This window comes from Thermomyces dupontii (assembly GCF_041956625.1).
Source record: "Thermomyces dupontii strain NRRL 2155 unplaced genomic scaffold VTN31scaffold_1, whole genome shotgun sequence".
NCBI classification, from domain to species: domain Eukaryota; kingdom Fungi; phylum Ascomycota; class Eurotiomycetes; order Eurotiales; family Trichocomaceae; genus Thermomyces; species Thermomyces dupontii.
In genome coordinates, this window is record NW_027192307.1 from 3,218,467 (window position 1) to 3,231,128 (window position 12,662).

The window sequence follows — 12,662 nt, forward strand, 5'->3', positions numbered from 1 at the left end:
TCCTTGTCAAGCCATGAGCAGCCAAATGATACCGATCGTTCTGATATCAGAGGAGGAATGCTGATGCAAGAAGCGGTCGAGAGGATGATGCGATTAGGGACAGATCCAAACGGGGTCATGCACGCATCCCAAAAGTGGCAGTAACACGGGATAAAGCTTCAACGTGACCCAACAGTGCCCGGCAAAGTATTCTGGGTGGACGAGGACACATTGACGTACAAAGGCATGGAGTTTTCCATGACGGAGTTTCGAAGTTTTGTTCATGATCTGATAGCATCGACGAAGAAATCGCTGAAAGCGTTGTTGGGCATCCCAAAATCTGGCACCTTGGAATCCTGGCCTGTTAGGATTCCCATGATTCCGTGGACCACGCTACAGGAGAACCATATGAACAGCGAACCTCGATGGAGCTTCTTGAAAGACGACCGCACAACCTGGCCGGTTAACGGCGAACGATGGATGCTGCAGCGGATAGAGAACGAGCGACAATTACGGCAGCGTTTCATGCGTGATGGAGTATTTGATAACGAGAAAATTGAGCAATACTTTGTTGACATTTCCCGGTTCAAAGAGCAACTAGCGATTTGCACGCTTGTCACCGCTGGCATACCGCTGCGTCCGTCGGAGCTATTCACCTTACAACACGAGAACCTCTCATCGAATATCCGGCGTAACATATTCATCGAAGACGGAATGGTGGCATTAGTCACCGGGTTCAACGATATCACCGAGACCAAGCTTATCGTCCGTTTCCTTCCACGCGAGGTCGGAGAGTTAGTGATTTGGTACTTATGGCTGGTACTGCCGTTTGTGCGGCACCTGTCTCTGTGGCAATCAAATCAGGCTCCTAGTGGGCGTCTAGACAGCCGTCGGCGTTGTGTATTACCCTTCAATAAGGACGCATGCCTGTGGGGTCCAGATCCAGGAATAGGACAAGAATGGACGTACAGTCGGCTCAACAGAGTCCTCGAGCGGGAGACGGAGGCGAGGCTGGAGTACGCATTGGACATCGCGTCCTACAATGATATCGCAGTGGGAATTAGCCGGCGGTTACTGGAACGATCCAACGCCTTTCCGAATTACTTCCGCGCCGACCAGCGACGCAAGCTTGACTTGATGGATGAGAATGCTGAGGATTACGATGACATCGACTTTGAGGAATGGATGGACATACTGTACGATTGGGATCGCGAAACTGAAACAGCCGGCATGGCGTATGCATGTGAAATATCCGAGCGGCCCAATTCTGCCTCTGATTTGCGAGCCAAATTCCGTGCGTGCAGTACCGACTGGCACCGGCGTCTCGGACTCGAGTCTTGCGGCCGAGCGCCGTCCCTGCTCGGCAAACGCGTCGGAGCGCCGTCCAGAGGAGATGGTGACTGAAGTCCAGATGGCACGCAAACGCCAACTGCAGGCGATGGACATGGAGTCAGCACTGCGGGAAATGACTGGGGATGCGGAAATGCAGTTTCGCGGCGTGCAGGCTGAAGCCATCAGGGCGATTCAGGACAATCAGAGCCCAATGGTGGCCGTCATGGCGTCGGGCAGAGGCAAGAGTATGCTGTTCTTACTACCAGCATGGGTAGCGCCGGAGGGAACCACCGTTGTTGTCGTACCGCTGCTTGAACTACGGCAGTCCGTAGTGCAGAAACACTTACCTAATTGCACATGCCTCTCTGGGTATTGTTTGCCTCGTTTGTTCTGCTGCAATGCTGCATGCAATGCGAAACACTTTGTTGAACCTGCCTTTCTGGGTTATGTTTGCTCTGTTTGTTCTTCTCATTGCGCTGAGCAATAGGTAAGTATCCGTTTTCGGGTCCAGGCTATGTGTTCTGATTGGCTAAGGTTTCTCCTTCTGATTGCAGTGATTGGCTGTGTCCTTTCTTTCTGACATTGGCTGGAGTGTGTATGCAACTACATACTCGCCCTTCACGTTCTGATTGACTACAAAGAATAGACGACCTTTGCTCTCCTTATTGCTCAGTTCTCAACTTTAACAGCGTAGCTCGCGTCCAGTTACCAGTAAACAAACATCTGGCCCTTCGTCTTTCCTTTTTGTGGCGGGAGTTCGAATCTCGACCTACAGGTTCATTCCATTCGAGTCATCGCACATTTCTTCAGCGAACCGCTCCCATAAACTCTAGGGATCGGTTAGAGGGGGATCCTGAATGAGAGCAGTCACGAAGAGGCGTTGCAATGCTTTAGGCATACAAAAAGAGGATGGCTTCGAAAACTGCAACCCAGTCGTTGTCATCTCGCACTAGGCCTCGTGCCTCCGCAGCTTCTCTGGAAGTTAGGTTGTGCTTAACATCCCAGAGTTCCGATTCGAACATCATCCGACTTATGGAGTTCTTCCGTCCGACACGCTTCCTGTAGGCATTGCTGATGGTAGGGGAGATACTCACTCGATCCCCAGGAGGTTCATGTGTTGAACATCCACCAACGGGGACGTTCTGCCGTTATGTGTGAAGAGACCAATGATATTTCCATGAACCTCACACTGTCGCCTTACGCGAGTGGTAGGAGTAATTACCCAATGGCGGCCTCTAGGCACAAAACAATGCATTTCAGTTTTCTTTGATGGGAAACGCGCAAGGACTTCGAGAAGACACTCCTGTCGCTGGACAAAAGCGGATTGTCAGGAAGTGGGGACGTCGTGAGTCACGGGGAAACCATCGTTAAGAAGAATAGATAATAGGCAACTTTCTCTTATAGGAACGTTCGGGTAGATGGTAAAAAGAGTCCACGAGAGACATGGTGATTGGGAAATACGACGGTTGACTCTGTCTGTCTGAGACCACCTCGTGAGCAATGCTCCAGCACGAAAGGGTATACCCATGGGAAGACGAACTACATGGAAATGGAAGATATTGGCAATGAGAAGGCGAACACTTGGAGATGATGCAAGAAAAATCGAAAAATGTTCAGAAAGACTAAAAAGGAGCTGATCATTCTGGAATCGGTCTTCCTTGCCTGAAGGAAGGAGTTGATAAGGCCAACAGCAAAATCAACTAATAAGATGATTCTCCAACGACCTGGAAACGGACACTGGCATGTTGATGTTGGAAGAAACAAAGAATCGTCTTCATGGAGAATGGAGAAGACAATGGATGGGGGCAGGTGGGCATGAAAAGAGGAACATCAGCAGATGGGAGGGAAGCATGGACAGTTGAGATGGTGAAATTGAAGGACATTTGTCCGCAGAGGCGTAAACAGGAAGTAAGAGCGAAGAAAGAGTACGAACCGCGAAGTGAGAAGTAGGTATGAGAAGAACAAAGAGCAAACATCACCCAGAGAGGCATGTGCAATTAAGTGCTTCCATTGCAGCACATTCATACTCCTTACAGACAATTGTGTAAGGTCCATCATATGCACCAGTTCGGCCGAAGCGGCGGCAAAGTGGTTCATGCATCCATTTCAATGGCTTCAGGCCCTTCTCAATTTTCACGCATTGTCCCGACATCGTTCAGGGTGATATAAAAGATACGTTACGTATTCGACTGCCGAGGCGAATTGAAAAGACTTGTTCTATAGCGCAGCGTTATCAGTACCTCGAGGAAAGACCAATCTCGAAAGCCTTGTAGCTGTCCATCCCGTCGTGGGTGTCAATCGGTCATTGTGCATACGATATTGTGATGCTTGATTCGACATTGCTAGACAACACAATGGACGCGAGATTATAAAGTACTTCATCAAGCAAACGCCATAGTAGACAAGCACATCTTGGTACCTCTAGCAGCCTTGGGGTAATGTTCAAAAGCCTGGGGAGCCAACTCGTCTTGTTGATTATCTGATGAATCGCAGTCACTCTTTGAGTACCTTTCTCACTCTGTTGTTTGTCATTCCTTTGTCTCTTGCATTTCGTTTGTCAGATGATGTACATAAATTGAGGTCACTCCCACCCACATGGTGGAGTAGACTCGGTGAGGACGATAGTATTACCGTCGGCATTTACTTCTCTGAAACTTGTGACATGCTACATAACCTGCAATAATTCAACAAATTTATCCAAAGAATCGATGAACCTTACAAGAATCTTGAGTCCCACCAGTCTGAGGACATTATCAACTTGAGAGTCAACAGATGGTGCATGAAAATGCAGCATAGGAAATCGTCCTCATTAATATATACCTGCTATGTTCCATGAATATAGACATTAAGTCTTGACAACGTAACGACATCAACTCCGTTCTAGATAATACATGGTTAGAACATGATGAATAACATGTGGCCGAAAGGAAAGCTGGTCGTAAACAAAAGATTGACTGGAGCCCGTAACCCTCATAATTCTAGAAAAAGAAGGAGTAAACGAAAACCAGAGCAGTCCAAATGGTGGCGATGGTGTACTCCAACTCGAACCACGCTGCTTGCCCGCCAAAGGCAATCTTCTTGCTCTTCTCCGTCGGATGGGCAACACCAGTCTTTGGATCACGGCGGAGGAGATCCTCGCGATCCGGCATGTCTGGCGGTTCAATTGCGTAGGAGATTGGTGTCCACATCGAGGTGCAGATGAACAAGAACGTCAGCGGAGGCCAGAATGCATGGGTCGTCAGGCAGAGGAAAACATCGCGGAAGCCAGAGGCAACGTAGAAGCACCGGTATGAAGAAACGACAACCCCGGCCAACGTAGCGTACACCAAAATCAGATGGAACCAGGCCATATAGTTGAACAGAATTGTTGTCAGGCGCCGGAACATGTTCTTCCGCCGCTTCGGATCTCTTTCCTCGAGCGCCGAGCTCAACGATCCCGTGGGTTTGAACGCCTGAGCCTGTCCACCAAGCCACTTGGGCAAGAAAAACGAGCGGACAATGCACAGTGCAATGTATGGCGACATCCACAGCTGATATCGGGATCCACGCTGACCGGTGTGATAGCCGGAAGGGATGAAGAGGACAAACTCACAGAGGCGGTTGGCCATCGTCGAGGCAAAGCAGATCCGCATGAGCCACCTTAATTGCTCTTCGTTGGCAAAGGCAACGAGAGGCCGCCTCCATAGCAGGATAATAGGGATGGCAAACAACGAGGCCACGAGCAACAGCGTGTACAAGCTCAGGGTCGCGTAGAGAAATCCCGAGAAGCGCTGCGCAAACGTCATTTCACGAACGGCATCTCCCCAGAGGCAGAACTTGAGCTTGATGGCGGTGTCGACCGTGCCGATTGCCCAACGAGTGCGCTGCTTGAGGTGAGAGGCGTAGTCTTCCGGCACCGTGCCGAACTGAAGGGGCTCATGAATGTACGCCGTCTTCCATCCTTTTCCGAGCATCAGGGTTGACGTTGCGACATCCTCTGCCAACGAGCCCAGAGGGAAACCTCCGATTTCATCCAGAGCGTCCCGTCGAACGACATATCCGGAACCGGTGCACCACGCAACGCCCATGGCGTCCTTGATGGGCTCAATGACGTGGACGAAGAAATCCAAGCTCTGGGCGAGAGGGTCCGAACGTGGTGTGTTGTAGAAGAGCTGCGGAGGGCATGCAAGAGCCATTTTTGGATCAAGAAGCAAATGCGGGAGCACGGCACGGAGCCAATGTTGTTCTGGGATCTGGAGGTTGTGTTAGTGAAAGCGGTTCGATTGTTGCACGTCGGATTTGTATAGCCATACCATGTCGGCATCAAGGGCAGCCATGTATTGGCTAGCACCGCCAGGAAGCTTCCTGCTTTCCTCGAGGCCAAAGTTGAGATTCCCAGCCTTGAAATGATGAGGCACGCCGGGGATCTTCTTGCGGGCCATGTAGTAGGCATTCGGATGGGTCTGGGCCAGCTGATTGACGGCTGCCTGCAGGCTCGGATTCGCCCCGTCATCCAGCAAGATGACCCTGAACTTGTCTGTGGGATAGTCTTGATCCAGCGCACCGCGGAATGTGTCCATCACCACTCCCTCATCTTCACCGCAGCAGGTCACAAACACATCGACGGTCGGCACGTCATCTCCCACCAACCTCAGCCGAGGTCGTCGTCGCTTCTTCAGCGCCATCATGGTCCAGCAGTTGTGCATGATATTGGGGAACGCGACGGCAATCTCGATGGCAATAAAGACCCAGGCGGCGCCATAAACGGTCCTTTGTGCCTGCTGGGCGAAAATGACGCACACAATTCGAAATGTAAGATACAGCACGTACAGCGCCATATTGGTGAACATGAGGAAGGGAACCAATTTGAAGACGGTTCGTTTCCAACCTCGCCAGATCTCGGCGTCGTCGCGATCATGCAGGCGGGCTATAGAGCCTGGCTTGATCCAGTTCTTGTCCAGCACGGGAGACGGCCGCTCGCTGACGAGCTCTGAGAGACTCTGCTGGCTCTGGGCGCTTTGATCGGGGTGCTGGTGGTTGGTTGGGTTAGCCACGGGGAGATGGTCCAACTGGAGCATGTTTGACCACCACGTACCAAGAATAACGGGGTACTTGCGCGAGATTCCCCCGGCAAGGTTGTGAACGAATCCGCCATTGACCCCCGGTATCCACGGGTGAGACTATTAGCGGAGTTGGGTGAGTACGCCAAACCTATCGGCCTGCTGGGCCGCGGGGCGGCCGGAACGGGAGTCGAGGGTTCATGCCGGTGGGAATAAGGATCGTAGTCGCGCTGGTCGCCCAGTTCAATCATCTCTCCGTACCAGTGATGGTTCTGGTTCTGCCCCTGGTGATTTGTATCGTTGCGTCGGTACCCATCCATTGCGACAATCCAACCTTCCCGCGGCGGGATTGAGGGTACGTGCCCAAGTTGAAGGCAGGGTTTAACGAGCGGCGAAGGGAGACCAAGATTTCCAGCGAACCGGCCGCGGGACGACTCGAAAGCGTTTGACGAAGGGAAATCAGCGAGAGACGCGAGGAGCAATCGATTCGAGACAACGATCGACAGAGCCTTTTCAGCACGGGTTCCACATTGGCCGCAGCAAGATGCAGAGCGAACGAAGGTACATACGAAGTATGTATGTACGTGTGGGTGAGCGAGAGACCGGGGGGATATTGGGAGATTGAGGTTCAGCGATACAACCTCGAGTAGATAAGGGCGAGGCAACGACGGGACGGCCGGATATGGGTTTGGTTGGATCTGGGCAAATTCTTGCTGCTTTGATAACTCTGGATCCGGCCAGGGTCAATTCAGATACTTAATCACGTGGCTGGCAGTCTTCTCTGCCTTTCGACTGATGGGGAAAGCCGCAATCTGGAGACCACTACGGAATACTACTCGTAAGTACTGGTCCTTTCGAGAGCTCTCACACAGTCTCACTTTTTCTTGTAAATTCTCATTATGATTGCCCAAAAGAGAGAATCTGACCTTCATCGATGATTCCATTCATTTCACCAGTTGGCCCGAATTGGGGATCCCTGTGGGACTGTTTCACAGCTGGTCTTTGCGTTCAGGGGATTGTGATTGGGCAATGGCTGTCCTTTCGGTGGGCTAAGCTTCTGATTGTGTGAAGTGAGAAACTTAACTAAATGGGGAGCTGCGGCAACTAAATTAGCAACAGTTGTTCCACAGTAATTGGTTTGATCGGGGATTGGGGGATCCACCGGTCCTGGCCTGTGCTGGCAATCATCATGTCATGCCATCCATTGCCATGGAAAGGGTCAGCTTGCCAGGAACAAGGAAAAAAAAAAAAAAAAAAAAATTCTTCACCCTGCAGCCAGCAAGGGACGCTACGCTGGAATCATAATCATGGCAGTTGCAAATTTCTGTCCTAAATCAGTACCTATGGATGAGAACTACTTACCTACAAAAAAAGCCGAAGAATCGATCAACTTCAAATAGGTAATGATGTCTCTCCTAAATTCCATCCACTGTGGCAGTGGTATCCATCGCATCAAAAAGAAAAAAACATTGTTGGCCGATTTCTATCGCTGCAAAGAAACATCTGAAATGAACACCGCATGATTGACTTATGCCAGGCAGCCAAATGGGCCCGCTCCATCTTGCTCTTGCATCACTCCCTCTCAGACAGATCCCAGCGCGGCGATTCCGGGTCTTTGGCGCTGCACTCACAGCAAAGCAGGGTCTGCGGTCTGGCCCTGGGTTTGACGCATGCATGGAGAACCGCCCATCTCTGTGGGCCCCGATGGATCTCCATCCGCCTGCCTGAGGGCTGAGCCCTAGCGCTGATTACATAAGCACCCTGATCTTCTTCCACTCTGTTCTACTCCTTCCGGATATCCCGAGTCTCTGATAGGCCCATATAGCAGCGAGGTAACATGATCGTCACATGTGCTGTCAGTCTTTGTCCTGCATAACGGGATTCTCAGAGTCCAAAGCACACCGCCATCCCTAACCTTCAGGCGACGAACTTCGAGTGTCGAAAATCACATCACTGCTCCGTTCATGGTCGTCTCTTAGTTCGCATCGCAGTTCTCCCATGGTGTTCCGGTGGCTTGTCAACGCCGGCCTTTTGGCGATCCCAATCGGGACCACCATCGGCGTCCTGGTCGGCATCGATGCGCAGCGTCAGGCATCCGGGCAAGAGCCGCTCTTTGCCGGCGGCGAGGAGGGCGGTCTCTGGGGCGGGACCGGGCCGCCAAACACCGGCGGCAGCGGCAATCCTGATGATGATCGAGTCACGACGATGAACTACTGCCAAAAGTCGTTTGGCATTCATCCTCCATCGCGAGGACAAAAGTATATCTGTGAGTGAACAGCGGAAACTCGCAAGGAGGGGGGTGACCGAGGCGGCGGATGCTGACAGTGAGGGTGAACAGTGAACCCAAATCAATGGGGCGTGACCGATGACGACTCAGGCGCACTGTGCATGAATGTACGTCGACCGGCCATTGAGACCACGGCAGAAGGATTGAGCTAATGCAACGGGTGTGACAGGTGACGTCGTTCAACAACGGCACCTACGCAACCAACCTCACGGCCCCGGAGTTCTCCGTCACGTGGCAATATGACCCTGGTCCGGAGTCGCAACCAGTGCATGCCTTTCCGAACATCATGCTGGACAGTGATATCTTGCCCGTGGATCTACGGCGACTGCGAAGCATTGATCTGACGGTCGAGTGGACGTATGGGGTTGGAAACAAGCCAGCAGCTCGAACCGACGAATCTGAGCTCGCAGCACAAGATGTCAACGCCAACGTCGCCATCGATCTGTTTGTGGACAGTGACAAGTCTCAGTCGACCAAAACCAGCGATGCCAGATACGAAATCATGATTTGGTTTGCCGGTTTTGGTGCGGCGACACAACCGCTGGGGCTCGCCAAGGGGAGTGTTGGCACTCAGACCATCAATGGCACGACATTGTAAGTTCGCCCTGCATTCTCTCCTGTCCATTCCTCGTACTAAATCGTATCCCAGCAATCTCTATACCGGCCGCAACGGAGTCGGCCAGCAGGTTCTGACGTGGGTGCCGGCGAGCAGAACGGAACGGTTCTCCGGCGACATCCTTCCTCTCCTTTCTCAGCCCACCGGGGCCGCGGCGATCGATTTCCCGGCAGACACCGACTACTTGGGCTACATTGCCTTTGGCACCGAGGCATTCTCTTCCAAGACCAACGTCACGTTCTCTGTGCCGAACTTTGCTCTCGATGTACAGACATCATGAGTAGATACTAGTACCTTGTATGATAAGTCATGGGTTTATGTCTTTTTCAGTCAATTTGCATATGAGTTTAATGTGATAGAGTAGACGAATACTAATTCAACCATTGTTGATGGGTAGCAAGTACATTGCAGAAGTATGCAGTCAAATCAAGCTACAGTATGCCAGTTGATGTGGCGGGATACCGCGAGCCAGAACGTTCGGCTGTGGCATACCAGCAACAGTTCGTAATCCACGGCGATTGTGAACGGCTCATGGGTGAGAGACTGCAGTCTGAAAGATAGACTCCTGTTCATTATACCAACGGCAGCAGAAGCAGATGATTTCGAATCAAGCCTTTACAAAATCACCACAGTTTTACAATTTTGGTGGCATGGCCGGCCGGGAATTGCTGCCGAAAGAATTCAACAACTCCAGATACTTTGGCCACACCTCACGCGGTAAAACAACGGACAGCCACAGATCGCCACAATGGTCGATCTCCATGACCGCCGTGAGAGGAATGAGCAGAGGGCCATCAGCACTTTCTGCATCACCGGAGTGGTAATAAGTAGGATGTCCACGCTTCTTTCCGGGTTCACTCGCCCGAGCTTCTTTCACAATCGCGGGACTAAAGTCCATCTTGTCAATGAGTTTTGCCTTGAGCCAGTTCGAAACCAGCTTGAAAGCCATGTCCTTGTCCCCGTACATTCCGCCCGCGCCGGTTGATCGCAAAGATGCGGCCGACAATGCCGAGAAAGCCTTCATCTGAGCTTCCGTCGTTTGAGTCGTAATAGCGTCGCGACACATCAGCGCTAGTTCTCCGAGGGACAACTCGCGAGCTTTGTCTGCGGGACAGTGGTGGAAGATTACGGTGGGTGCGTTTTGGACATAGGCGGCATCTTGACGAAACACCGTCTTTGCCCGCGAGCGGGGATCCAGAGCCAGCGCCATCGTCACGTTGGATGTGGGTTTGTAGTGCGCCATTACACGACAGTAAACGGCAACCAAGGCGTCTCCTTGGCTGATGAAGGGCGCGTTCCCAGAGCCATCGGTAATCTTTCTAGACACAAGATCACTCTTGCATTGAGCCATCATACTCTCCAGAACGTCCCGGGGAACGCAGACGACTTTTGACTCCAGAGGATAAAGGTATCTTGCTTCGAGGAGGATCTTCAGATAGAAATACGCGAGCCGCCAGCCGGTCAGTTGCTTGTCCGAGAGTACGTATTCCTCCTCCGGAGGAGGTTCATAGAGGCCTTTCATGCCATCTTCCCGAAACCCAACAAACGGAGGGACCAATTCCGGTTTTCCAGCTAGAACCAGTGTCCACCCATCAATCACCGAAGCTAGCCCGAGAAGGTCCGTGGTCACATGAGAGTGAACCAAGTTAACCAAAGTGCCGTCGGCAAATGTTTTGACATGGAGGGAGAACTGGGGGAGATCAGAATTGATGTAGTCGTTCAAATTCCGTGGAGCGCCAGGCCCCAATGACAAGTCATTAAAAGCCCGAGGCCCTGGATATGTGGCAATCCTTCCGGTCCCCCGTGGTAAGGTCGACGCCAATGGATGCTCCTCTATACTCATGGACAGGTGTTCCTTGGTGAAGTGGACCGGCGGCCGTTCTTTTGTAAATGGGCAAGGAATATGAATCTCCAGTTTTCTGTCCGCCTAATCTCATCAGTTTGTTAGCAAAGATAAACATCAAACTGGGAGATGACCCGTTGGGTTCTCACACGACGACGAAACCTGCCACCAAGTTTCCGCCACCCCTCCATCTGGAAAAGCTGCGATAGCGCATCATTCAACTTGTCCGGGTCAAGAACCTCGTCAAACCGAAACAACCACACAAGGATTATCCCTCTGAGAGCCGATGTATCATCGAACATATGCACAGGGACGACTTCATCCGATGGCACCATTGGCGGCATTGGCCGCTGTGTTCCGGAAAAGGGGAGATACGAGAGCAGCCAGGACATTTTCTGGCGATTATGCACTGTCTGATCGTGGATTTTGGGAACTAGTAAAATCTCGTTCACAAATCCCCCAGTAGACAGTCAATTCAAGTCCAAAGTCGGACTGTTGCCATACATTGTGCAAGTGGGAAGATGAGCCAGCTTCGAAAAAGAAACTGGTTCATCCATTTTCGTTCTCGGGGCACCGCCTACGAGTATGGAGCGCACGTCCAGGCCATTGGCCACTCTGGTTCTTGCGATATGACGACTGTCTCCTTAACCTCGAACATCTGTTGTTTGGAGTGCATGCAGACTTCGTTGGTTGTTGTGGGCCACGGGCGTCTTGCGTCGTACGGTACCTTTCGTTCAATACCGAGTACCGTAAATGTTACCCGCGATAAGTTACAGGACCAGCGCCCTCTCATTGGCGAATGGGTTTCCGACAATACTGTAATATTACTGGCAACATTGTTAACAGGATGTATGGTTGAAATGTATGTATTACGAGTACGTAGTTACGCGAAACTTTCGGCCCGCAAGATTACGAGAACAGTCGTCCGTAACCAACGTAATAATTGACGTTGCAGTCAACAACAGAACAAATGTCCATTGAAGTGATCAACTCAGCGGTAGACTGGCGCTCCTGCACACTGACGTCACGCCCTTGAATTGGTACTATTGCTCAACCCTGCCCGACTACTGGAGCTGAGCCACCAAGACAGTCAAGTTCCACACAGTACGGAGTACGGTACGGTTTCTCGGCATCGAGTATGATGTACGGAGTATGGACGGAGAATATTTCGGCATGTATTCTCCCGATCTGTGTTGTCTTCGCATGTTCAGCTACGGACATCCACCAGCATCAAACTGACGACTGACGTCAAGACTTGCCCTTTAGTTGCGCCCCGTGGTATTCATGCCGACATGACCATCGGTCTAGTGGCCCGGCTGCGATTTTGACCGTGGTGCAGTGAGGTTGGCCGGCTAAGCCAGCATGGAGTGTGCTAGTTATGCGTCCAGTGATGGATTCAGGCCATTTGACAAAAAATAAGTACAGTCGCAATATAAATATATAGTGAAAAATACTTACAACACTCCGCACGAGTAAATGGGCGTCTGGCTAATACGTAGACAGCGGTGCCATGAGGAAAGATTGACTGGGAAAAAAGAAAAGCCGCTTTGCATACATCGAGGTTCA

The 12,662-nt window shown here is 51.5% G+C and overlaps 4 protein-coding genes across 4 annotated transcripts; 2 read left to right on the forward strand and 2 right to left on the reverse strand.

Moving 5' to 3' along the window:
- Positions 1–504: 504 nt before the first annotated feature.
- On the forward strand, positions 505–1,383 carry VTN31DRAFT_1205 (uncharacterized protein; the record flags this gene model as incomplete). Its single annotated transcript, XM_069401237.1, has 1 exon — positions 505–1,383. One exon carries the CDS (start codon positions 505–507, stop codon positions 1,381–1,383), a length of 879 nt encoding a protein of 292 aa, XP_069264061.1.
- Positions 1,384–4,289: 2,906 nt separating this feature from the next.
- On the reverse strand, positions 4,290–6,670 carry VTN31DRAFT_1206 (uncharacterized protein; the record flags this gene model as incomplete). Its single annotated transcript, XM_069401238.1, has 3 exons — positions 4,290–5,543; positions 5,604–6,320; positions 6,386–6,670. 3 exons carry the CDS (start codon positions 6,668–6,670, stop codon positions 4,290–4,292), a joined length of 2,256 nt encoding a protein of 751 aa, XP_069264062.1.
- A 1,678-nt stretch (positions 6,671–8,348) lies between these two features.
- VTN31DRAFT_1207 (uncharacterized protein) lies at positions 8,349–9,533 on the forward strand (the record flags this gene model as incomplete). The annotated part of the gene is made up of 4 exons (XM_069401239.1): positions 8,349–8,616; positions 8,689–8,744; positions 8,807–9,231; positions 9,287–9,533. 4 exons carry the CDS (start codon positions 8,349–8,351, stop codon positions 9,531–9,533), a joined length of 996 nt encoding a protein of 331 aa, XP_069264063.1.
- Positions 9,534–9,887: 354 nt separating this feature from the next.
- On the reverse strand, positions 9,888–11,488 carry VTN31DRAFT_1208 (uncharacterized protein; the record flags this gene model as incomplete). Its single annotated transcript, XM_069401240.1, has 2 exons — positions 9,888–11,180; positions 11,246–11,488. The coding sequence occupies 2 exons, from the start codon at positions 11,486–11,488 to the stop codon at positions 9,888–9,890; spliced, it is 1,536 nt and encodes a 511-aa protein (XP_069264064.1).
- Between the last annotated feature and the right edge of the window lie 1,174 nt (positions 11,489–12,662).